At 30.9% G+C, this 27,935-nt stretch overlaps 2 protein-coding genes across 3 annotated transcripts; one reads left to right on the top strand and one right to left on the bottom strand.

Moving 5' to 3' along the window:
- Positions 1 to 212: 212 nt before the first annotated feature.
- On the top strand, positions 213 to 25,157 carry LOC105678025 (nose resistant to fluoxetine protein 6). Of its 2 annotated transcripts, XM_067349835.1 has the most exons (10): positions 213 to 835; positions 1,014 to 1,323; positions 18,708 to 19,003; positions 19,164 to 19,339; positions 20,587 to 20,741; positions 21,642 to 21,767; positions 22,203 to 22,762; positions 23,101 to 23,581; positions 24,507 to 24,649; positions 24,716 to 25,157. In XM_067349835.1, the coding sequence occupies exons 2-10, from the start codon at positions 1,020 to 1,022 to the stop codon at positions 24,842 to 24,844; spliced, it is 2,370 nt and encodes a 789-aa protein (XP_067205936.1). In that variant the 5' UTR covers positions 213 to 835; positions 1,014 to 1,019; the 3' UTR covers positions 24,845 to 25,157. The 2 variants fall into 2 exon arrangements, with proteins under 2 accessions (XP_067205936.1, XP_012232421.1); XM_012376998.2 differs by having other exon boundaries at positions 215 to 1,323; positions 21,675 to 21,767.
- Positions 24,687 to 27,566, bottom strand: LOC105678026 (26S proteasome non-ATPase regulatory subunit 5). Its single transcript, XM_012376999.2, has 2 exons — positions 27,081 to 27,566; positions 24,687 to 26,658 (listed from the first exon to the last, which is right to left on the bottom strand). The coding sequence occupies exons 1-2, from the start codon at positions 27,266 to 27,268 to the stop codon at positions 25,329 to 25,331; spliced, it is 1,518 nt and encodes a 505-aa protein (XP_012232422.1). The 5' UTR covers positions 27,269 to 27,566; the 3' UTR covers positions 24,687 to 25,328.
- Between the last annotated feature and the right edge of the window lie 369 nt (positions 27,567 to 27,935).

Genomic DNA, 27,935 nt, shown 5'->3' with positions numbered 1-27,935 from the left:
GAGCAAGTGAAGAGCGTTGAAAGTATTGAAGCATTTTTATCAGTTTTAGAAACAAATTCCTGAATTTTTTATTTAAAAAGAATTTTATGCGCATATTCTACATTATGTCTAAAGAATAGTACATATACATAGGCATATCTGATATGATACACACCTTTTTCAATTATTTTAAGAAAATATCGTAGAATTAAATAAACTAAAAAAAAATGTCTCTCGTTGATGATATTTCTTCGGCGTAGATCGCGTATTTACAAACCCGAAACATATACGAATTTACCTGTCATCGAATTTACATCGTCTTGCGCGTACCAGCCAGTCCCAGATTTTAGTTTTCACTTAACAGGAAGACTCCGCCCCACCATCCTCTTCATTACGTCTCCGGTACCACAAGACATTTCAAAAGCATTGGTCGGGCTACAACCCACTCGTGCGATACAGTTGATCCGTGATCATCCAGCAGGGAAGAAGGATCCACCTGAAGTCGATTATCTTTTATATTCTTTTTCTCCTCTTATTTCTTGGAAACAGTTTAAACGGAAACATTAATTGCTCAAAGTTACCATGAGCTTAAGAAAGCTGCATTATAAAGATTTTTTAACAATTGTTTTAGAAATACAAATACCAAAATTTACGTAACAATTTCGCAAAATTGTGCGTCAGATTATCGAGTAGCGTGATTAACATAGATCAAATTGTCCAATTGTGTTGCAACAAGTACGAGAAGTAATACAGTGATACTCTTGACAATGTCACGAACATCCTGACAGAGGATTTTTAATTGCTCAGAGGACAGAGGACAGAGGACAGTTTAATTGCTCATTTTTCAAATATTTTGGTAATTTTGATTCCTTAGAACAAATTACAAAGATTGAGAGATAGAACAAAAAAAAATTTTTCTTGACAATCAATTCCAAAGATCTGTCTAAGTCGCCAATAATGTAAATACGTGATCAGTGATCTCACACAAATTTTCTATAAACGCGTCGTAAATTTTTTCTGTGAACATTTGATAGATAAAAATGAAGAGCGCAATGCGTTTGCCGTTACTCACTTTACTTATACTTTCCGCGATCTCCGCCGAGGAAATATCTACCGATATTCCGAACGTAGAAGAACCGATACTTCGAATTAGAAGCTTACCAGCGACAATCAATGTGCCCGAAAAAAACTGGACCAGCCTGTCCGATATGCTGGATGTTTTCAGTGCGCGTAATTTAATAAGAAATTGGGTCGAAAGAAAGCACAACATCGGAGTACAATGCGATAAAGACATCACGACGTACGTCGATGCTTTGAAGAAGGAAGAATTATGGGCGCTTAAAGGTAAGCCTTTCTGTCTATATCATGCTATTCAAATGTATTGTATTTTAACTCTACTTTTATATTTAATTTATAAAACTTTATTAATATTTTTTTATAAATAAAAAGATATTTTATTTTTAATAAATGTTTCGATAAGTGCAGATGATAAAGCACAATAATATTTAAAAATTGTCAATGAAACTAATATATCCAAAATTTTTTAAGTTTTTTATTTCTATGCAATTACTCTAAAATATAAACAAAATTATTCTAGACCTTTTATGTAAATAGTTTATATTACATCTATTATATATAATAATTTTTTAAATTTTTATATTTAAATTCTCTCTTATATTGCATGAATAAAACTATCAATTATGTATTTCAACAGTTAGTTGTCGGTGCGTTTCTCTTTGTTTGACGTGCATTGCAAAATTGTGCTACATCGTTTATGTAAAAATTTATTATACTAATAGAAAGTTTATGAGTGACATTTTAGTAGCAATAGTTATAAACATAATATACGTGGATCATAACTTTGTACAAGAGCTGTTACTCGGAATCTTTAAGAGCAGTTATGAAATTTTGACTAAATTTTTGTCAGTTAATTCAATGCAATTTGTTTGATAATTTTGCAAATTTTAAAAAGGATTTTATTATCTGTTTTATTATCTATTAATAAATTCTTTTATAAAAAAGAACAATAAAAGTTCGTAATTCTTAGACAAAATATAAATTCTTAATTTATAACATTCGAAATGTTCGTACAATACAATCACAATTAAATTTTTTTCTACAGTAACAAGGATATCCTTCATATATAGAAGCTTTACTTTCTTGTTTATCTCGTAAGTAAGTTTTTCTAGCACATATCTTTAGCTTCATTCAACAACAATTATTATAAAAAAGATAATAAATACGTATTATCAATGTTTTATTCACTTTTTGCTCTTTGTTCACGACACTTCTTTGTGTTACTTTTATCTCTAATGACTAAAAAAATAAAAATTGCAATGTCATTTTATTGAACGGCACAATATGACTACAATTAAATACAGTTATGCGAAAGACTTTTATAACTTGCATCTCCAAATAGATTGATAGAAAGTGGGGCTCGCTATATCTTAAATTGTGAAGAAATTTAAAACCTTTATAGTTTAACTAATATCGTCTTTCTACGCACTCATTACATAATTATATATTATATTTCTCTTTTCGCTCTTTCATAACGAGTATTTAATAACAATATATATAACTTTATATAATCAATTACGTTACGTTAAGCATTGATGTTTGATTTTTGATCTTATTAGATCACGCGCTCTGCGTTTTCGCACCAAATGACTCGGTGCGCGCGCGCCACATGTATGTAACTTCCTATGCATTGCAACTTTCTCCCTCATGCAGCTTTCTACATTACATTGCACTGTAGATAATCGTGCTAAATCATTTGGTGAGATGTGAATTATTCGAACGATCCCTTCCAATTGCATCATGATTGTGGGAACAAAGTGCTCACATAAAATGTCACGAAATCGAAAATCGTCCGTCGTTACTTTAATAGCAGTTTTCTTCATCGAGTTAAAATTCTTTTTCTTTTTCAATTAAAATGCACAATTAGACATTTGAACAAGATACTTAATATTTAATATTGTAGGATTAACCAAATAATGGCCTATTTTATAGTTTTCCTTAAAAAAGTAAAAATGTATTCAGTACTGTACATATCAGTCTGTCAAAGAGTTTAACTAATATTGAATATTTGAGAAACGCTTTGTCGATGCTGTGACCTACATTCGTCGAAGAAATAGGACATCGTTAAAGTCATGTTGATGAACTAGTCAGGAACGTTTTCACTAAACAGCGTCCGTTTTCCGGTCACTCCCCTCTCCCCAATTTGCCTACTTTCATCGCAAGGTTTCACTTTTAGCGACATAACAAAGAGCGGATCAAACGTGCCGGTTTCACAAGGAAAAGGTCGACGTGACTCGACGCAACGCACGAGTCGCGCCTCCAATATTTCATTTTCCTCGGTCAATACCACTTTCTGCATATTCGGCAAGCACGCACACATGATCGTGTGCATATATGTGTATTGCAAAAATATGATTTTTTTATCTTAATTTTTTACTGCTTGATTTTTGATGCGAATCTAATCTATTCGAAAATTTTTATTTTTTAAATAATTCCTCTTTTTCTGTGCATGAATTTTTTTCACAAGCAAGAACTCTTACGAGATTCCTTACGAGAGAATCTGACAACCGCTCAAATAGCAGTCTTAAGTAGGTCAGGGTTTACCTTCTCGCATTTCATTCTTGCGATAATCACATATCCGCAATTTAGGGGAAATCATCGTAAAAGTATCGGTGCGAATACCAAAGGAAAATAAACGAGCGGCAGTTTTTGTGTGCAAACACGCGAGCTGCTTTGTTATTCCTGATTGATGGTTTCTCAGTAATCGTCGACAATCATGATTACACTCGTGAAACAACGCGCGCTCGACGACCTCACCGGAAAACACCTTTACCGGCGTCACTACTTTCACCCTCTGTAAGTCTGCGACGTGTATCATCATTGCGGTATTCGTGAATTTCACGAACTTCATGCGCAATGAAAGGTGAAAGGTTCCGCTATGTTATACCGAGAAAACGTTGTTACCGTAAAAATGTTGAAGGAAACATTAGTGTTAAAACACTTAAAATACATACTATTTATTTTAAATATTGTCGCTCTTTTGATTTTAAGCGTTATATTCTCATAAGCTGCATCCACATCCGGTTGCTTGTTCCATCAAGAAAATATTACTTCCTAGTTTCTACCATTTTAAATCAAAAGAGGATACCGTCATTGAACTGCATATGTAAATATGTCGATCATATAGTAAGACATTCAAGTTATGAAAATGTTTTCTTAGCGATTCTGATAAATATAAATATGTTGTTATATATATAATATATAGCACAATTGCAAATAATTTACAATTTTACAATTGAACTCTAAAGACAAAAAAGAAGCTATTCGGTCGGCATTAGAAAGTGACGAGCCCAATTGCAATTATTAAAATTATACTATTTGAGAAGGGAGGATTACGTGATACTGGGGATGAAATCATGAACTTTCGCTTTCGCGGAAATGATATTTTTATTATGAACAAAACAATTTGCACCCAGTAATATCGGTGCGTACCATTTCGATTACGTTCGAATACTCTTTTAGTATACGAGCGATGATTCGCGTTTTCTAACGATACGATTATTATGATTGCGTCGGATTAAGCGCGCGTTGATAGTGAAAGTTATATAAAACAGTAATAAATAATTAAATTATTTTGGCTAGATTATAACCGAAGTTGTTTTTTTGTTAGTTGTTTCCATAAACATTAACCAAATTTATTTGAAGTTTGCTAATACTTGATATATTTTTCCTAAAATTATAAGCAACATAAAATTAATTCATCAATTTAACTAGAGATTTAATTTATCAAATGAATTTATTAGTATAAACTTTCCACACGCCACTCTTTGCTATCATTCTAATATGCATAGTATTTCGAAGTTGCTTAAATAGCTACTAAGTATATTATATCATGAATCTTATATCATGCAACAAGTTTAAATGCAAATTTACAGTGACAGTCGACATGATTGATGGCAAAATTGAGTAAAACTTACTACTACTGCGGGATAAATCGATCCTGATTAATAATGTCATTAAAAACAATTCCAGTATAATATTACTTTAATTTCGGAGTGCAAAAGTATTTTCAGCAATTTATACTATTTTTGTATATTTTACTTGAAAATACGTGAGAGAAAAAACAAAATTGATGATCGCTTTTTAAATTTTGACAGTTTCTTTTAAAAAATGTATCATTTATTTAATTATTATATAAAAGAGTGCAATCGTAAGCGTAGCGTAATATACTGTCCCGTGCATACTGTTAATTATGAATTCCGAGAATATATAAAATCAACACGTAACTAGTATCTCATAACTAGCATCAACACATACCGATTAAAATGTATGATATTATGTTGGATAATTTACTTGCAATAAAGCACTCGTTAATCATAAATATTTTTTAAATGTTGATATAATGATATAATGATATGTAATATACTTAATATATAATGATATGTATATATACTGCGAAGTTATTGACATTTCAAAAAAAAGCACATTTTAGAATTGTAATTTTTATCTCACTACATTCCATAATTATTATTTCTAGATTACATAAGTTATATTTATATTTTGCTTTCTCAAATTTTTCTTATATAACTTAGCAATAAATTAATGTTGCCAATCCATCCAATGAAATCTTACTCCTATTTTACTCCTTACTTCAACCGATTTCATTCCATTATTTGCATATTTAAATTTTGACATATATTGATGTCAAAAATAATACGAAGGTCGGAACGAAAGTAATGCCTCCAATTTTTTTTCATAGAAAATTTAATTCCTACAACTATGGTTTTTACATGGTATAATCTTCAGTCATTAACAAACATTCAGTTATTTTTTTTACAAAGTCACCATTATTTTGTATGCTCTTTTACCATCTTTGAATCAGGCGCTATATTTCAGACCCGTTAAATTCCTTGCTACGACTCTCGAGGACTTCACAAACTTTTTTCTTAATAGTGACTTTGTGGAAAAATAACTGAATGTTTGTTAATTACTGAAGATTACTTCATGTAAAAATCAATTGTAGGAATTAAATTTTCTGAGAAAAAGAATTTGTTTGTGAAGCTCTCAAGAGTCGCAGCAAAAAATTTGACGAGTCTGGAATATGGCGTCTGATTCAAAGATGGCAAAAATGCATGCAAAATGATGGTGATTTTGTGAAAAAATAACTGAATGTTTGTTAATGACTGAAGATTACATCATATTGTAGGAATTAAATTTTCTGAGAAACAAAATTGGAGGTATCACTTTTGTACCGATTTTCGTATATTGTAATTATATAAATTTTTATTTTTTAAAAGACTTGTAATTCCATCAAAATTATTTTAATTTATTTATTGTAAACTTATGTTTATAATCATATCACATTTTCATCCTTGCCAATTAATGTGTAGTTCTTTTTCTTCAGTATTTGTGTAATTCAAAGAAATTTTATGATATTTTAGAAATTACAATTGTAAATTGATTAAATTAATACAAACTAAATATAGACACTTTTTTGACTAATAAATACAGGTGCTTTGAATGATTACGTACACATCGTGTACAGAATTTGATTGAATTAAATTTATTCGTATTGCCCAATTGTCAACAAACTAGAAAGTCAATCATCGATTGTTTCACTAACGGTCAATTATGGATCCGCTTTGAAATGTACCAATCTATTGTTGCAATAGCGCGACCATAAATGACAGCTAAGACACTGTATTAGAAACGAGGATGCGTTTCACTTTTATTTGCATCGAAGTTGTTGCATTTTTGTATATGGTTAGAAGAAGAAAGTCATTGTGCGTCTCTTTGAGAAGTATATTTTATAGTTCATATATGCTCGCTTTTAGGATTACGCGCGAGTGCTAATGTTAACGAAGGTTGAATTTTAATATAATATTCTTTTTTGAAGAAAGATTCAAAATTTATTTAAAATTGACAATAATATTTATAATACAATTAGAAAGCATCGATCTTTTGCATGATTTTGTATCATATGTTATACTAAAAAATATATATTTAGATACGAAAAAATAGATAAAATTTATTAAAATACAAATGTCATTGAATCACTTTTGCCATATTGTGAAATTGTGATCAAATAAATTAGACGCTTTCATCAGAATATGATGAAAGAAAGAAATTCGTATGTTTCCTAATTAATAATCAAGAAACATCGTCTGCTCGAAACCGTTAATTAATACAACCTCCATTAATTTAAAAAAGCAAGTCAATGTTAGGCGGGCATTAATATTGCCTGACTAATGTCAAGTGGTTCAATATAGATGTTGCAACATTAATTTTGTTTGAGTGCAAGCGTTAACGTTTCTCTTTTCAAATTATTTTCTTTGATTATTAATTTATAATACAGACATACTTGTACATAAAAGTAATCAATGAGTCATCTTTAAATTATTTAAGGAGAAAATTCATAAGAGAATAACTAAAATTAATACAAAATAGCTGAAATGCGCTACATAACGCTGCTATACACGGAACGCAATAATGTCACCTTCTTCGAAAGATCTACTTTCTTTTTCAGTCTTTAATATCGTCGGATATGTCAACCATATGTGGCACTTCCTGATTGAATTCTTTTTCCAAATATATAAAACTTTTTACTGTGATAATAGCGGTAAACCGTTATCAAATTTTAGTAAAATAAAAATAACTAATTTAGCTAAATTCAAAATTATACTTTTGTGTACCATTTTATTGCAATTATGTTAGAAAGATAATAAAATCAATTTTTAAGGTAAATTGACATTTGCAATTTTCAAATTACAAGCAATAAAATAAAATTTGTTTACAATATAAAGATTGTATAAAAAGCTAACGTTTATAAATGTTGTAAAAATATTTTTCGAATATAGGAAACTCAATTGAAACAATAATACCTTTAGGATCGTTAATGTACAGTATGTAGTAATCACGGTCCATGAACTTTAATCGGCGTAAGAACCTCGACAGTGAACATAATAAAGCGAGCAATAGAAGCAATCCTTTCATTACTAACCGGTTACATGGTTTAAGCAGCTTACGACACATTTACTTGAAGATCTTAGAAAACCTGAGCTAAACCCATCTATAATATTTGTGTTCTTTTTACAAATCTAATATATTTTGATTAAATGCCAGTTTTACACACGAAACTTTCACTTTCATAAATATTTTTTACTATTTTATCGATATATTGTAAATTATTATTGTAGCGTATTGTATTATTGAGAGAAAGTTCCATGTGGTTTCATGGAACTTTCAATGTACATAAAATTGCATATTTAATTAAAGTTAATATTGTGTACTGTATAAAAAATATTACAACGTTGCTCATCAAAAAAATATTTTAAAATTAATTTTTTAAAATTGCCAATAAACATTTACTACATATCTAATACATAATGCACATTTAATATTATTAAATACCAAATTTATGACAGTTCATCATGATCATTATTATATTACCATGTTCAATAAATTTTAAATGTGAATACAGAAAATTTAGATTTTTTTATATAAATCTGTTTGCTTATGCACGTATTACGTGTATTAGATATACTACACGTAACACTCTTACGACTTTATGCAGCTAATAGCCATAGTGCTTATATAATTCTTATGTTATTTGCCATAACTATCCTTTTCTGTAAATTACTCATGTTGACATAACTTCACGATCGGCAAGTGATTAACAAACATGCAATCGTTATGCGAGAATTGTCCAAAAAATAAAAATAAAAATAGAGTAAAAGTTTTGACAAATATCTATTACAAAATTCAATAAAAACATTTTTAATACGTACATTTAATTATTTTTTAACATAATCATCGAAATATTTATTTAACCAGGATATTTTTATTATATATTATGAATTTGATATTATAAAATTCTACACGCAACCATACAGTGATTTCGCCACTTTGTCTCCGTCAAATTTCTTACCAATCAAATATTTTTTTAAAATCAAAAACAAATCAAAATTGTTTAGAATAGGTCCAAACTGAATAAACACTTTGACAACTATACTAATTATGTTATAAAATAATTAAATGTAAATAATTTTTACTCAACTCACTTTATAATAAATATTCTGTTTAATTTTTTTATTATATCTTTATTTTGTTTTCTAAGTTGTATAATATTTCTGGAACTGCTTTCACATTTATTATCAGCAAAAAGAGTAAAAAATATAAATAATTATGTTTTTTATGCGTGTACAATATAATTGTATAACGATTTTTATTATGCGTCTACATGAAATACGCATTAAATATTTAAAAAAATATCAAAGTCGATCACAGAATACAATCCAGTACAATCAAGGACTTTTACCCGGCGTCCGCTAAATCAACGTTCTCGATAAGGTCAATAGCTTCAATGATATTAATACCCTTCATGATAAAGCAAGTTGTGATGTACAGTATGTCTACAAAAAACATAACCAGTTTTTTTTGTATTAAATTTATTTTATTAAATATAAAAAAATTACACAGGTATGCTACAGGTAAAAATGTAATACGATCACTTTAACAAATCGTCCAATTGTTATCAACCTTTCCGTATTATATAGATAGCATGTACTACGGAGATGCCAGGTTATTATTGACGACGATAGCGATTGGATGATTTACTGATGTGATTGCATACTACATTTTTACCTAGTATGTGTAATTTTCTTTCATTTTATTTTATTATACAATATATATATATTAAAATAAATTTAAAGAAGATTTCTCATTCAGTGGGTTCAAAAAACTAATTTTTTTGCATTTTCTGAATTTTCTATGTATCTAAAATATGTATATAAATGCAATATGTTTGTATGTGAATTTTCCTAAAGTCGGAAAATTCTTGGAGTTATACGCTATTGAAAATAATTCCAGAGGGAATATGTAAAATAAATTAATAAAATAATATTATTTCTGAATAAATGCTTTTTATACTATAAAAAGTAATAAAGTAATAAAGTATAGAATAAGAATCGAAAAAAAAACCTAAAAAAACCATAAACCGAAAATATTTTAACCGATCTGATTATGGTTCTGGTATTATAAACTTCATAAAATTTCGGTTCAGTTACAGTTTCGATTTGATCAAAAACGAATGATTGCGGAACGGTTATCGGTTCTGATTCCAGTTTCAGATCGGTTCGGGTTTCTGATTTTAAGTTTTAACAGCCCAGTTTTTCTTTAAACGCGATTTTCTCAAAACCATAAAAACCATTTCAAAATTGGCGTAATATCTCTCAAACGAATCAAACAATTAAATTCCATTTTTTTGTAAAATAGATAGGTTTTACTACATATAATTTTAGTGCATGAACCTTAAACTTATAACAATTTTCAAAAATTACTTTTTTTTAATTGACCTGCAACAACAAAAAAAAGAGCCAAAAATCGATTTTTAACTTTAAAGTACCGACATTTTTACTCAACTCACTTTATAATAAATATTCTGTTTAATTTTTTTATTATATTTGTATCTTTATTTTGTTTTCTAAGTTGTTTAATATTTCTGGAACTGCTTTCCCATTTATTATTAGCAAAAAGAGTGTAAATTTATTATTTTTTTTATTTTTTAGATTCATGTGCTAGAGAATTTTATTAACTAAGAATCTGGTTTTTTTGTTTCAAACCAATGGGTTATGGCGCTATCACGACCACTAAAGTGAACCATCTTATAGATTACTTGCGCGTTACATTTTTTAATAAAAATTGACTAAAGAAATATTTTTTATTAAAGTAACACATTTAATGAAAAAATTACATTTCGATATCTCTTTTCATTTTCTTAAAAAAATTCCTAAAAATCACCTATATTTTGAACTCTCTAAATGAAAAATTTTCTTCAATAAAAGAAATGCCGGTCGTATCTTTTTTAAACATATTATATAACCAAGATTACAAAAAAAGTTATTGAAATCTACGCTGAGAACTCTGTTAATTTCTCGTGCGCGCTCAAAAAGAAGAATGATGACGTCGACCACAGCCACAAGTACGCCGTCGCAAGTGACGTAACGAGTTCGCGATTAAGCCGCGGTCTGTGTAATATCTCGTAAATTCTTCGTCATGCTGACGATTAGATAATATCTTTTACTTCCCGAATAGAAAGTACGTACTCTGTCAAAGGCACCCCGACATAAACCTTGCTGGCGTGACGACGACCATCAGATATACCATTGCGTTATGTTGTCCACGATAATGAAAATACCGTATATTACTTCATTAAAAAAAAAACTCACATTCTGAATATTCTCATCCACTAACATATTACGTGATTTTGTTATTTCATCACAATTCGACATTTAAACGAAGATTACTAATTTTATGTTAGATAACAATTAGCACAATGCTGATTTATTTATGTGGTATTGATAACGGGGAGAGTGAAAAGGTTAAAGAAGTGAAACTATAGGTACACGTAAACAATTATCATCTAGTTTTTTACTGCGGTTAAATAAGAAAGTAGAATAGTATTGTTACATATTTATGAGCCATCGAGACTGAGGCAAATCAAAGGAAGTGACAGAAGACGGCAAATTAACATTTTTAAAAATTAAGAAAATTGCATAAAATTTTTTAAATAAAATAAAAATGATAAATTAAATAAATAATAATAAAATTGGAGGACAAACTAACAATAAAAATATATAATAAAACATTGTTTAATTGATCAATATATTCAATATTATACGATATTATTTTAGAGAAATGTTAAAATGTATTCTTATTTTGCATACATTTTTTTCTAGTAATAAAAATAACAATTAATCGCAGGGAGAACAAAATTTTAGTAATACGAGATTGGAAAAACATACCGCTACGTAAATTTTCTAAATCTAAATTCTTGAAGATCTCTAACGCGTCATCTCTCTTGACTCGGAAATCGTCAATCTTCGTTTTCACTCTCACGAGTTAAAGTCGTCGACCTACTTTGAATAGAAATACTTTCGCCGCATTCAATGACTGACCACTTCCGGCTCGATCGTCATAACTCGATGAAAGCGTTTCTCAGCACTCGTTTTCGTTAACGTGCAACGTGTTCCAGAACTCATGACCTTAATTTTGTCGATGAATTCTTTGATCAACTTAGCATTGGTTTTACTGTATTCAGAAATACTTTAAATATACGTACAATATATATATTTGTACAGGGTGGCGCACGAATAGTTGACATTTTAACTTTTAATTACAATTTTATTTTACATCAAATAAAATTGCAATTTTAGGTACAAAATGTGGTGTCTTTGGAAATTTATTTCACGGTATGACGTGTTCGAGATGGCCTCCATTTCATCAAACAACTTCTTTAAGACGAATGCACATGTTTGTGATGACTACGGCATATGTCTTCATGGATCTCGCGACTAATCTGCCCATTAATACTCAATGGTTTATACAAGATGGCGTAACTTCTCACTCCGCTAATGTTGTGTTAAATTATTTGAATACAGCGTTTGCAGACCGCTGATGTCCAATCGCTATCCAAAGCGCCACAATAAAGATTTTTTTGGTCATTTTTTTAAGCTCCGATTTAAATTCCTTAAATTTCTTTTTGTGAATATCTAAAAGATATCTAAAAGAACATCTTTTCGCGTTGAGATCTGCAAACATTAATGGAAATGCACGGAAATGCAAACCCGGATAGTACAGTTGTGTGGTGAAATCCATGAGGACATTTGCCGCAGAGTCATTACAAATAAGTGCAGCTTGTTCACAACAAATTCACCTTCAAGAGGTCGGCGCAATCCCAGACAGCACAACATATCCAAAAGACGTCCAGAGGATGTTTTTGGGACTACAAGATCAGGGCCGAATTTTGGCATAAGCAATATAAGCAATTGCTTAGGGCCCCGCGTCAGCAGAGGCCTCAAAGGTTCCATACAACTAATTTCATACGAGTATTAAATTGACGGAAAAAAAAAATACGTTTTCAATATTACATACAAATATACGTTCGAACTACAATTATATGTAAGATATATTAATAAATAGCACCTAGAACAGGCTAAGGCTCAAAAATAAGCGTGTATGTATTTTGTAAATGTATTTTAAAGTTTTAACATACAAATATTTTCTCAATTTTGTGTTGCTAGAGATGAATCTGCAGGGGCCCCTATAAAGTCTTAATAAAATCAATGCAGAAAATATTTTACATACGAAACAATAATACATACATCCCGTTGCAGTACGGCGATTCTCTAACTTTTAACGACGATTTCGCTATTGTTACGTATCATTGCGTACGACTTTACGAACTATTTTACTGTTTTTCTTTTGTCTTTTTCGAAATCTTTTGTTTTGATGCATGCTACGTGCGGCATGCGTAAAAACAAAAAATCTCGAAAGAATTAAGAAGACAATCCGCAAATAGACGATTGGTTAAGTGCTCTAACTTAAAATCGCATAATCGCGGATACTTCTTTATTATTCTGAAATCGTTTATTAACAATGAAAAGAGTATACGAAAGTGGCTCTCAAAAAAGAAAAAGAAAGCAAGAACTGGAAAAAGCTCGAAAAAAGTTAATAAAAATTACAAATTTTATAAGTGCAAAAGAAAAATCGCAGGAAATTGAAAACCTAAATTCAAAGGTATTGTGTTTTAATATTTAACTAACAATAAGTTAATAATTTAGAAAAAAATTGTCGGCCCAGCGTTTTAAAAAGAATTTATGCCTTTCATATTCCATATTTTACACGTGTGACAATACATCATATTTTACACACTTCATATTTTATACACTTGACAAAACATTACACTTTAAATTTGGAGTGATTTAACTTAATGGAATGAAAGATAACGTAGCATTTATATTTTGAATATACATGCAGGATCCGTTTGAAGACACTGATTTAAATTCAGAGACAGCTGAAATATCTACAAATGCAGTTGAGAAAAATCAAATGGATAATGACATGCCCAATACCAATAATGATAATATCCTTTCAAAATCGTTGCAAAATATTCAGTGTTTTGATGTTGGTCTTTGGAGTCATTTGTCTAAAACGGATGTTGATTACTGGATTAAGAAGGGACCTTCAGACTGTCAACATCGCAATGGACTGGATTGGATAAATCGAAGAGAGAATTCACAAATGCTTCTAGATATTGCTCTAAAAATATTTTTCACGGAACAAAAGTTAACGGAGAAAAATATGATATAGAGTTTGGTTAGTTTACTCTCCTGCAACGGGATGTGTTTATTGTTTCGTATGTAAAATATTTTCTGCATCGTCAACATCTCTTGCAAACGAAGGTATCAGTGACTGGCGTAATCTAATTTGTATTCAACAACACGAAAATTCTGAAGACCACAGAAATGCTCTGTTTTCATTTTTAACGAGGAGACGTGAATCGAATTTGGATTTACAACTTGGCATGCAAATTATTCAAGAAAAAGAATATTGGAAACAAGTTTTACATCGAGTAATAGACGTTATTAGTACTTTAACAGAACGCGGCTTAGCTTTCCGAGAAAGTAAAGAAAAATTCGGCTCACCAAATAATGGCAATTATTTAGGAATTTTGGAACTAATTGCAAGGTATGATCCATTTCTTGCGACTCATATTGGACAATACGGTAATAGTGGTGCTGGAAAATCATCCTATTTATCCAAAACAATATGTGATGAAGTCATCCATTTGATGGCCTTAAAAATTAAAGAATCGATTTTACAAGATATAAAAACTGCCGGGTATTTTAGTATCTCTGTTGATTCGACGCCAGATTTATCACATATTGACCAACTGGCTATAATTATTCGATATGTATCACCGGATAGTGGATTACCCATTGAGAGATTTTTAACATATCTTGACATAAAAAGTCATACTGGCAAAAATTTAGCAAAGGTTGTCTTAAAATATTTAAAAGATAAATGCCAAATCGATTTTAGTAAATGTAGAGGCCAATCTTATGACAACGCTGCTAACATGTCCGGAGTATATAAAGAAATGCAAGCTAAAATTCGCGAGGAAAATAAATACGTTATATACATTCCTTGTGCTGGCCACTCATTGAATCTCGTTGGATGCTCTGCAGTTGATTCGTGTCTTGAAGCTGTCCGATTTTTTTCTACCATTCAAGAGTTGTACGTATTTTTCTCAGCATCGCCGAAGCATTGGTCAATCTTGAATGAATATTTGCAGCAAAATAAATATTTTTTACAACTTAAACGACTTTCTGATACAAGATGGAATGCTCATGCACAAGCTACTTCAGTGGTAGTTAGAGGTTACAATGAAATTATTGCTGCTCTGTACCATATTGCTGAAGATGAAAATGAAAGCGGGGAATATCGAAATCAGGCTTCTACTCTGATTAACATAATGGAGGAGTTCGAATTCGTCTTTATGTTAGAATTTTGGGAAAAATTATTGAATGAGTTCGACAAAACATCTAAAGCTCTCCAAAATGCAGAAATAACAATAAGCACAACTGCAAAACTTTCCCACACAGCATGGAATGTTACCAGAATGTCGCTAGAATATTTCAAATGTCTTGTACATAATATTTCATTTGAAATATTTTTGCAAACATCTAGAGATATTACATGTAGGATATTTTATTTGAAATGTTCTACAGACATTCTATTTAAAATATTACATTTGCAATATTTCTGCCACATTCCAGAGACGTTTTGCTTGAAATCTTTCTAAATGTCGCATATGAAATATTCTGGCAATATTCTATTTGACATATTTCAGAATGTCGCGAATGAAATATTCTACAGACTTTCTATTTAGAATATTACATTTGCAATATTTCTGCCACATTCCAGAGACGTTTTGCTTGAAATCTTTCTAAATGTCTCATATGAAATATTCTGGCAACATTCTATTTGACATATTTCAGAATGTCGCGAATGAAATATTCTACAGACTTTCTATTTGAAATATTACATTTGCAATATTCTTGCAATATTCTGGAGGGGTTTTGCTTGAAATCTTTATGAATGTCTCATATAAAATATTCTGGCTACATTCTATTTCAAATATTACATTTACAATATATTATTCAACTAGTCGAAATAAAATAAATATCATAAATGATGTATTTTGGTGAAATTGATTTGTTTAAAATATTACACATGTATAATATTCGCGCGATATATATAATTACTTATAATTGTGAACTCTAATATATATATGAGAGCAAATACACCATATTTTATGATGATTTTCTTTCTCTGAACTCATAATCAAATCACGGCTAAAGTTATATATTAAAATAAATATATATGCAATGAATTTGTAATAACTGAATTAATAATTATTATTTTTTAATATTTTGTATTTTGTATATATGTATATGGAATATTTCAGATTTAAAATGTAAATAATATTCTGGCGACATTTGGTATAAGAAAAAAATAATTTGCAAAAATATATAATAAAAATCCGTATTACAGGTACATTTTGAATAAAGTTTTATTTTACTGAACTTACATATACTCTGTATATATAGTACATGTGTTTGCGAAATAAATGCATCTTTTTAATTTTAAACATTTGAGAGAAGCGTGGCAGTGCGCGTATACATGTGCCAGCCAGCCATAGCGTCGGGCCTAATAATATACATATCGACGCGAGCATTATGTGTGCGTCATAATAACCTAGTTCCCGTAACGAGTGCCCGCGGCGCGACGAATCACAAAACTAGTCTTCCACTCTTCCCGCTTTTTTCATTGTTTTAGTTTTGTTTCATCGTGTATGGTGCGTCTCATGACTCGTGGTGTCTTGTGTGATTTTTTCGTGTCTCCTATTCATAGGTAAGCTTATATGGTCTTCACAATATACAGTATATATAAATAAAGAGGTCCTCATAATGCATGTTCTGTATATTTTTAAAAATGGTACTCATAATGTACGAAATTCGATAAAGAAATTGTGAAATCCGGTCTACATAACATACGTTGCGTATAAAATATTATGAGTACCGGCCTCATAATGACGGTTGGTCTACATAATATACGGTTGTTCAATGAAAGTGTCCTTGCAATATACGTTCCACATATATATGCCACCGACTACTGATGGAGAGATTTTATTTCGTACGTATAATATTGTGACGATATTATGCAGACATATTGGAGATATTTCAGAATATATCCAGAATATTGCCACAATGTTACAAAATGTCTTCAGAATGTCTGTATAATATCGCCAGAATATTACAGAATGTCTCCAGAATATTGCCAAGTGCGGACATAAGACATTCTGCTAACATTGCTAGAATATTTTTGAGATTATTATCAGAATATTTCAGATTTTAAATGTAATATTCTGGCAACATTCTGACGACATTCCATGCTGTGTAGGTTACTCTGCACTATCTCAGTTTGTGAAAAATATCCGGGAAGATTTTGATGACATCGAGTCTCAGGCAAAACAAAAACTTCCTGATGTTGATTATAAATCTGCGAAAACACGAAAAATAAAAAGAAGGAAGCAAGTTAATGATAGTAATGCCCCTGATGCTGCAGAAAATTTTTCTCCTAGAGATAAATTTAAAATGCAGTCTTTTATTCCAATGATTGATGCACTGAAAAGAAATTTGGAAGAAAGAGCATTAATTTATAAAAATGTATCTAACATGTTTTCTTTTTTGATAAACTTAGATGCATTGGAAAAAAAAATCCAAAAAAATTTACTCTTTCTAAAACAGGAATTTCCAGAAGATGTCCAACATGATTTTTCCAACGAAATAAAACATTTTCATACTTACGTAAAACAAGTTTATCAAAAAAGAAAATATTTAAGTCATGAACAATTATATCAATTAATTTTTCAAGATAAAATTCAAACCGCGTATCCCAATGTGGAAGCAATTTTACGTTTATTTTTATCTTTAATGGCGACAAATTGTTTTGGAGAAAGATCTTTCTCAAAATTAAAACGAATAAAAAATTATTTGCGTACGACAATGACTCAAGAAAGGTTAGTAGATTTAACATTAATGTCCATAGAAAACGATAAATTACGAGCTATATTTTTTAATGAAATTATTGAACAATTTTCAACAATTAAAAGCAGAAAACAAAATTTTAAATAGATAAACAGTCTTTACCCATACAGCACAGAATATTGCAGCAACATTGCGGCAATATTGCAACATTCTAGCAACATTGCAAGAACATTGCAATATTGCCGCAATGTTGCTGCAATGTTTTGTGCTGTATGGGTATATACAGAAAAAATGTTAAAATAAATTTTAATGCATACTTGTCTATTGTGTTTTCTATATTTGTCTTTCCCATGACTTAGTTTATGTTAGGTTTAGTTATGTTAAAAAGGCCCTCTTTAAAGCCAGTGCTTAGGGGCCCCCTACGGTCTAAATCCGACCCTGTACAAGACGTCCTCTGGATACCCTTTGGATGTATTTTGGACATGTGTGCTGTCTGGGATAAAAGCCATATCGAACATACCGTGAAATAAATTTTCAAGGACACATACCTAAAATTACAATCTTATTTGATGTAAAATAAAGCTGTAATTAAAAATTAAAATATGTCAACTATTTGTGCTCTGTATATTACATACACAATCATTTTTCAATATTTCAATAAAAAAGTTAAAACCGTTTCCCAATAATTGTTATTTTTACTTTATTATTAAAAATTTCATTATTTATTGTTTTTATATGTTTTTATGTCTACAAAGAAACGATATTTTTCTAATAAATAAAAAGTCATTTTTTATTATTAATTTTATTTTATTTTATTAGTGGACGACGCATCGGGAAGATTTACCAATGGGTTCTTCTGGGGTAACTCATATTTCACGGGATCAGCCACCGAATGTGATTACATCGGGCAAAAATATATTCAAAAACATTCCAAAATTGCTGCGGAATTATCGATCCAAGAAGTGCGAGAATTTAATGCGGAACCAAGAAAAAAGGTCAATGTGGGTTTTAGCGGAAAAGATACATTGACCGAAGCAAATTTTTCTGATATACCACCTTATCATTTGGGATTCTATATGATGAGGATTTCCATAAACGCATCCCGATATACATCAGTAAATAGAATTGATTAATTTATTTCTGTACTTACAAATAAAAACATTGTTTTTATACTTGTAATATGCTGATTTTGGATTTACAAAGAATTTTTGTAATAATTATACAATATTTTATGCAAAATTTAATTCTAAAAGCTATAAATCTATTTTGTTTCAGACAAGATTGATTCATCTTGGCGTTTGTTTGCCATTTTCATGCTCTGCTTCCGACGTCGCCATAATTGGCAAACTTGCCGCAGGCGAATTTGCAATTAAACACTCGGCTATAGAAAAAGTTAGAGATCAGCACAATCCGTATGATATGTACACGGATCCAGTTTTCTGGGTTTTGTTGTAAGTTTGCGGAAAAGAATTGAATATTTAACACTTAAAGTGAACACCTCCCACACGGAACATAATATCCAATGGACGTCCATATAATCTCCATAACTCCATACTACATCTATCTCTACGATGGATATTGGATAGGTTTCTATTAGAAATCCATATTATTTCCATGATAAATGACGATATAAATCCATCATAAATGTCTATTAGACATCTGTTATCGATGTTTGATAGAAGTATCAGTATCCATAGTAACGAATATTGTTAGGGCATCGTTGATGTCAAACGTTTCGGCTGATCATTCAGCCATCTTCAGTGTTAACGTTACAAATCTGTTTAGTAGAAAGATTGTGGTTTCAATTCGTCATTAATAAAATTATTTGGAAGTAAAGTCACAAATGTGATTGCGAGATAGTCTTGTTTATGTAGGTGCTAACAGAGTGTCGCCATGTTCTCGACTGTCTCACAGTTCTCGACTGTCTCACAGTCGTGACATTTTGTTAACACCTATATAAACAAGACTATCTCGCAATCATATTTGTGACTTTACTTCCAAATAATTTTATTAATGACGAATTGAAACTACAATCTATCAGCTCTATGAAATATCTATGGAATATCTATGATTGCTCCATATGATATCTATGAATATATTTAATGGATGTTGAATGGAGGTATGTAATGCGGAACTGTGGATGTCTAGTAAACATTTATAGGAGATTACATAGACATTTAATAGAGGTTTCGAATCTCCATAATGGACATCTAGTGGATATCCATTAGAGCTTTTTGTTCCGTGTGGGCTGGATCATTCGTGTCCAGACCGTTTCTAACTTATCGATTTTTAGAAAAACCAAAATTTATTAATTAATTAATTTTTTTATTTTTTCTTAAACTTTATGGTATAAAATCTTACTTTAGACTTCAAAGAATATGTTAACATTTTTTTCAGAATTTTTCAGGTGATCTTTTAGTGAAAAAATTGGCCCGTACGCCACGTGAACCACGTGTTCAATATTGCGGTGCCAAAAAAATGTATTCACTTTAAGTGTTAACTAATTGACTATCACTAAAAATAGCAGACAAGCCATATCTTAAATAATATATTACATAATATAGTATATTTACACATAAAATATATATTGTTATTATTAACATTAATATGTTTTCAAATTGAAATGCTGAAAATAAAGTTTTATGATAGTCAATTAGGCTCGTGCAAACGCCGAAAATAAAACTTTGTTGTGTTTCAGCGGTGTCAGCGTAATAGTTTCGATATTGATGATCCTTGGCACTGGATATGATTATTATTTATTAAATAAAGTAACCCGCAAGAAAAATGTAATCTACGACTTAGAGAAGCACGGAAAATTCGATGATCTTACTAATGGCAATCAAAAACTAAATGGTAAAGGTTTCAAAAATCAAGAACTTTTTGATTATTATATTCATTTGTTATTACTCACACCATGAGACGGGATAAATACCAATTAAAAAATAATTAAAACTATTAAACATTAAACATTTTTTATAAATAAATTTCAAATTTTTAAATTTTGTAATTAAATCTTGAATTTTATTAAGTAAGATATATTCAAAATTGAATGCAAAATACAATTTTACAATTTAATTCATAAAATTTTTTTATTTTTAATGTTACAACTTAGACAAATTAATAATATATAAATATTTTGTTTAAAAAAATCAATACAATAAGAAAGGGCAACAAGAGTCGTTGCTGGATGTACGTGCAGAAAAACATGTATGTCAATACAAATAATACGTTTGAGCTTGACTGTCAAGCCATCTTCAGTGTAAAATATAGATGTTGGCTGGATATTCAAGCTGAAACATATGTTATTATTTGTATTAATAGTTATAGTCTTATGTATTGATAGTTTAATCACACACACATATGAGCCTTTAAGAATTTAAAAAAAATCAATTCCAAAAACAAACAAATAAATGGAAAAAAGTAAATGCAAAAAGACATGCTTTACAAAACAAAGATGAGAATTGTAAAAATTAGGATTAAACGACAAAAGACCAAAAGAGGCGTGTTTTAGCAACAATATAATAACTACTTTATAAAGAGAATTGCTGTCAGCTCACTATATCGGTAATAATCCGTCTTGCGATAATTGTAAAAGATGCCATAATTACGAAATGCAATTGGCGTAATGCATCGTGAGATAAACCATAGGCTAAATTAAAGCACAGGCTAAGATAGAGACTACTACTCACTGACTATCAAGACAAAGACAAGGACGGTATCAAAAGTGACGCAATTTATTATTATATTCCGTAGCTTTTCAAGGTAAGGTCTACCTTCCTGTTCCAGTGGCAGATTCTAGCAGCAACGGTGTGCAGCAGATTAATAATAACAACGATCGTGAGAATGACTCGCAGCCATCCACCACGGAAGGACAACTTAGTACGTTAAACTTTCGTATATCTGCCAAATATAAAAATATTTATATTATACTAAAACACACAAAGATTATGCGCTATAAAAATGGACGAAGTAAGAACTGCAATAAATTAATTTTTTCCCAAATTTTTTTCTTTAACCTAAAAATCTATTCTCAAAATTAGTAATTAAAGATTTCAGTCTTCTACTTCCAACGTACTGGCTTGAACTTACAATTAGCAATATAATAAAATTTTATAATTAATTTTTAATTATTTCTTCTAAAAATTACATTATATTAATTAAATATAAAAGAAAATCAATAATTATAAACTCATTTTTTTTTTAAATTACAAGTACGCGATTTTACAGAATAAATTCTCATTTGTTCCCTTTCGTTAATTCCATTTTATTCTTGCGAAAAAATGAATCTTTCTCAACGTCTCATTATCTTCTCAGGCGTCTTCGAGGAACTTCTACTTTCGTTCTCCGTTATAACCAACTTGAGAGTCATCTGCGACCGTAACGTGGGCGGAGACACCATCAGCACCGTGCACGGGATCAGGGCGATATCGATGGCCTGGGTCATTCTTGGGCACACGTGCATCGTCATCTTTAAGTATTCGGATAACATGGAGTATCGCAAAATAGTGGAGAAGAGATTCCTCTTTCAGACCATCACGAATGGAGCCTTCAGCGTCGACACCTTTTTCTTTATGAGTGGTTTGCTGGTCAGCTTCCTGTATTTCAGAACTAATGCTAAGGGAGACTTGAAAAGACTCACGCAGGGCACGCGAGGCTTTGCTGCTGGCAGTCTGAAGTTCCTCGGCCTACTTATTTACAGATTTTGCAGACTCACTACGCCGTATATGTTCGTGCTGGGCACAGTCGAGATTACCATGAAGCATTTTTACGCAAACTCTGTCTTCGAGCCTCCCACGGCAGATCATTATAATTGCCCCAATTATTGGTGGAGAAATTTGCTTTATATCAACACTTGGTTCCCCGTCGAACAAATGGTGCGTTTCATTTTATTAACATTTTGCTAACAATAATATAAAATTCCTGACTTGAGAATAGCTAAATTCTCATGACTCAGACAAATGGTTTCTTAAATTTTTTCTTTTAACTTCAATAAATGTTTTAACGTGAGTGAAGAATTTATTAAATAAAAATTCTTCTAATAAAAGATAGAAAATATTTATAAATTATCTATTTTTTTTTTGTAAAGTTTTTGTGAAGAATTAATTACTATTATCCTTCGCATCAGTTCTTTTTAATTCATCCTGTTTTTGAGTTTCCGAGTTTTACCCCATCTCTAAAGATAAAACTTTGAATTTATATTCTACCTTGACAGTGTATGCTTTGGAGCTGGTACCTTGCGGATGATACGCAGTTCTACATAGTGGGTGGAGTCATACTAATACTGGCTACGAATCACTTCAAAATCGCAGCTTTCGCGTTAGTCAGTCTATTGATCAGTTCATGGGCAACTACTGGCTACATTGCTTTAGTCAACAATCACATGCCAAGCTCGGACGACCCGTTAGCACTGTTCGATAAGATCTATGACAAGCCGTGGACAAGATTAGGTCCCTATCTGATTGGAATGTCCGTCGGCTACTTCCTCTTTAAGACTGATTGCAAAGTGAAAATGTCCAAGACTACTGTCGTTGTAGGATGGCTTCTATCTGCCGCCTGTCTCTTGAGTTTGCTTTACGGTTTATATGAAGCAGAACTTGCACCTGTTACAGCCGCTGCATATTCTTCATTGAGTCACAGCGCATGGGCGTTGAGCTTAGCATGGATCGTGATAGCATGTAGTACTGGCTACGGAGGTGAGAATAAATCTTGACATTAATAAATTATTGAATCTTAATTACAATAATTAGATTAATTACACAGGACCACAAAAAAAATTTTTGGAAATAAACTCAAACTAGAGTAGGTGATTCTTACAGATTTTGGGTCACTAAATCCGAATTCGTAAGCCGTTTTGCCTCATCACGTCCAATTTTTTAGATAATCGGGAAAAATGATGAAAAATTTGTGAAAATTGAAAGAAACATTTGAGGAAAGAGCAAAAGTAAATATGACATTAATACGGTCGCAGAACTGATTTAAATATATTTTGATAAGTTAAATAAAGTGCCAGAAATAAAAAAAGTTTTGCTTTATTAATGTTAGGTATTATAGCCTAACACGTCGTAAAACAAATCAATGTAAAGTACCATTGTGCAACAAATAGTCAGGCGATCTGTGTAAATTATACTAGGTCTTTTCAGAAATGTATTTTAATTGTTACTTTTGGAAGATAAGTTAGGTAAGTGAGGTACAAAGTTGGGCACGAAGTGGATCAGTATAAATTTCAAAAAAATTTGTTGCACAATGTTGCACAATTTACGTCGATTTGTTTTACGACGTGTTAGACTATAATACTTAACATTAGTAAAGCAAAATTTTTGTTATTTCTTGCACTTTATTTAACTTACCAAAATATATTTAAATCAGTTCTGCGATCGCATTTTAATGTCATAGTTACTTTTATTCTTTCCTCAAATGTTTCTTCCAATTTTCACAGATTTTTCATCATTTTTCTCGATTATCTAAAAAACTGGACGTGATGAAGCAAAATGGCTTACGAATTCGGATTCAGTGACCCAAAATCTATAAGAAATACCTACTCTGATTTGAGTTCATTTCCAAAAATTTTTTTGTGGTCCTATGTTATTAAGCGACTATTTAAAAAATCGATATTTTCAGGATACGTAAATAAAATACTGTCATGGCCATTCTTGTACCCGTTTAGCAGAGTGACTTACTGCGCTTATCTAGTTCATCCACTTGTAATTCGGTTAACCGCTATGAATATAGACTCTCCATTTCATTTGGGAAAAGATATAGTGGTAAGTTTATACTCTAAAAAAATTTGAATCACGACAGTGATTGTCATAAAACACTTTATTTTTTAGATGATAACATTCTTGGGACAAATAGTATTATCTTTCGCGTTGTCCTTTGTTGTATCAGTCACCTTTGAAGCACCAGTAGTCAGTATGCTGAAGATTCTTTCACCGAAAAAGCGAAAACGTATACAATAGAGATTAAGATATATATTTAATATACACCGAATGCTCATACGGTTATTTATACAATATTATTTACACGTTATATATATATATAAGTTTTGTAAAGATATGCGAAACACAAGTGAAATATTGCAAACATTATTACGTACATGTTGTATTTGTTTAATCTGTTTTAAATAAGTAACAACGTAAGACTTCTCCGCATACTGTTATACGTAAAACAATGTATACATTTCTCATATATAAATTCTAATGTCAACAGAAATTATTCCATTAATTTTGTCACAAAGAAAAAGAAATAAATGTATGCATTTTAGTAAGATCAGTTTTATGATAAATGCAATCGAGTTGAAGAAAGCTCTTCCAAGGTAACCGATATGTTCTTGCGAACAAATTAAAAAATAAATATTAATCCGCCTCTTGCAATAATGCTTAAGTATGTTACATACAATCTTTAATATCGACATTGAATGATAATGCAAGAAATTGCTTCCTTTTATAAAGCACCTTCTATTGCGACTTCTGTCGCAACACTAACATAGTATGGACCCTCATTAACAAATTGCTTAAATTTCTGCATAATGTCCGCATCGAATACGTCTCGTTCCGCTTGAGATAAACATTTTACCACTTCGTACTTCGCATCCTTGCACTCTTTGAACAATTCGATATTTCTATCTAATAGGAATTCTATTAAACCCGGATAAACGGATATGTACTCTTGCCCCCAAACTTGAGAGCTGATAACCGCCAGCACCTCCAAACCGGCCTGTCTAATATCAGCGAATGGCTGTCTGCATATCGCTACGATCATACTTAATGGATCATCACATAATGAATCAAACCACAATTTTGTCAAAGACAAAATTCTGTTGTCCTGATTGACTTGCTTGACCTCAAGTATAAGGGCTAAGTTATTTAGGCCGCGAATTCTTAAATCGGTAGGCATTCTTTGCACTATCTCAGCAATTTTCTTAAGAGCGCCGACCATTGTATCCCCAAGAGCTTGCAATGCATACTTGCCCTCAATGCTTGCAGACACGAATCCCAGGGTATCCAATGCGGGACCAAGAATATTCTGGTCTCCGCTGTCTATCACTTCAAACAGCGCGGTGATTATCACAGGATACCTGGAGAACAACTCATTGGGCCAATAACGCGCGACATTGCCAAAAAACTTCATCAGACCAGGGATCAAAAGATTCGATAAAGGATCCTCATTGGCCTGTGTTATTTTTTGAACTAATTTACTCAACACTTCTTGTTGTTCTAGATAGCTAAGACCTTCTTCAAATATGGCTAATTGAGTCAATATTTCCAAGGCATTTAGCTGAAGTAGTATATCTTCGTTTTCTAATAGATTGATTAAACTGTTCAGAAAGCCTGATTGAGCTGATATTTCCAAAGCTTCTCTGGATGTCTTGGCTATGTCCACAATAACTTCATAAACACGAAAGCTAATAGTGACATTCTGCAAAAGTCTGGCAAATGTTCTCAAAAGTTCACCTTTATAGAGAATGTGTAAACCATTTGGATTATGTCCAATTTTCTTTACTATGCTCATTGCATATTCGGCAATCGTTAAATCCTTATCACCAATTTTATTTATAATTGAGATCAGAAGAGTGGTATCTGTGAGCAGTTGAGATATCTTTTGTGTATGTGAAGCTGTACGCAAAAACTCGCGTAGCACAAGCAATCTCACACTAGTATTTGGATTAGTTATCAAAGCGGACACTTCAATTGAGTATCTTTGATAAATTTCTCCAGGTTCTAGCACACTAAACAGAATGGTCAGAATGTCACATATTTGTTCTATAATTTCTCTGTAATAAAAAAATGGTTAAATTAAATTCTTTCATTTTTAAATAATTTTGTGCTCTGTTTTAGAGATGATATATTATATTATTATTATAAAAAGTAAATTTTATATTGTATCCTATGAAGATAGTCACATACATAAAGTAATCATTTATACATCATTTTATTGATTTATACATAAATATTTAATATTATCAAGTGATAATAAAAAACGTTCTATACTTGAATTATTTTTCCTTATGATTGAGAGCAGCTTTAAAATACAGCTTTAAAACTATGGATAAATTTTTTTTTCAATGACTAACTTTGTTCATAGAACAATCATTTATATCTCATCTATTTAACATTTTCATACTATATACTTTACGTTAATTTTAAAGATTGACTGGTTCCACGAGAATTACAAAAAATTCATCCGTCATCGTACCTGTCACTAGAGGTTAATTGTGAGTAAAGTGGCCTATAATCCAAACATCGAGCGACCTGCTCAGCATCTCGATTATTTAGACTGCTAAATTTGATTTTGATATCCATCAAAATATCTTTCTTTTCGTCGACATTGTTCAACTCGCACAAGCGTAAAATCCTGGCTTGGTACCATTCCGTCATGGTCATCGGCTCATTGACAATTTGCTTTTAGAACAAGCTTCACTAATAACTCGAGCTAGTCAAACTATCGCGTGAATAAGCGTTAAAGCACTGTTCTTTAGGTTAGAAACACATTCCAGAAAATACGATGTTTATACACAGAATCGGCTCTAGGCCTCACAGCGCCCCTCATCCTGCCACAGTAGTAAAAAAAAATTTCTACACTCTATGATATCTTTATCCCTTTTTTGTATAATTTGTGGAAAAGAGAGGAAAGCGATTCAAAAAGTATCTCTAGGTAGAGATTCTAGTGTCCTTATACTAGTAGCAGAGAGAAACCTGGGGTGCGTTCATAAAGTTTACTTCGAGTAGAGTCAGAGTAGAGTTGGGTTATGTAGGAGTTAACTCTAGGAGTATACAATTTTATGTGACTTTGTGAACGACTAACGTAACAGTTGAGTTGACAACATGGCAGAAAATGTGAAAAAAGTAATTTATTTTTCTGTGTTTTTTTTTGCGAAAAATTTAATGCTGAATATTCAGATAAGTATTATAATATATAATGCTTTATATCATAATACATCTTTCTTTTATAAGTAGTAAATTTAAACAAATCATTATTATTAACAAAAACATTTTAACTATTCATTATTATTAACAAGTTATTAAATTACAAGTTATTAAGTATACAATT

The sequence above is a fragment of the Linepithema humile genome, chromosome 2, assembly GCF_040581485.1.
Source record: "Linepithema humile isolate Giens D197 chromosome 2, Lhum_UNIL_v1.0, whole genome shotgun sequence".
NCBI lineage: Eukaryota > Metazoa > Arthropoda > Insecta > Hymenoptera > Formicidae > Linepithema > Linepithema humile.
This window is presented reverse-complemented; position numbering and strand designations above follow the sequence as displayed.

What these genes read in the sequence shown, in the direction of transcription:
- LOC105678025 (XM_067349835.1), top strand. Translation starts at nt 1,020, where the DNA reads ATGAAGAGCGCAATGCGTTTGCCGTTACTCACTTTACTTATACTTTCC. An exon ending in GGTTCCCCGTCGAACAAATG is followed by an intron (nt 22,763 to 23,100) that starts GTGCGTTTCATT and finishes CTACCTTGACAG; the next exon opens with TGTATGCTTTGGAGCTGGTA. An exon ending in ATGTAGTACTGGCTACGGAG is followed by an intron (nt 23,582 to 24,506) that starts GTGAGAATAAAT and finishes CGATATTTTCAG; the next exon opens with GATACGTAAATAAAATACTG.
- LOC105678026 (XM_012376999.2), bottom strand. Translation starts at nt 27,268, where the DNA reads ATGACCATGACGGAATGGTACCAAGCCAGGATTTTACGCTTGTGCGAG. An exon ending in CAATTAACCTCTAGTGACAG is followed by an intron (nt 26,659 to 27,080) that starts GTACGATGACGG and finishes TTTTTATTACAG; the next exon opens with AGAAATTATAGAACAAATAT.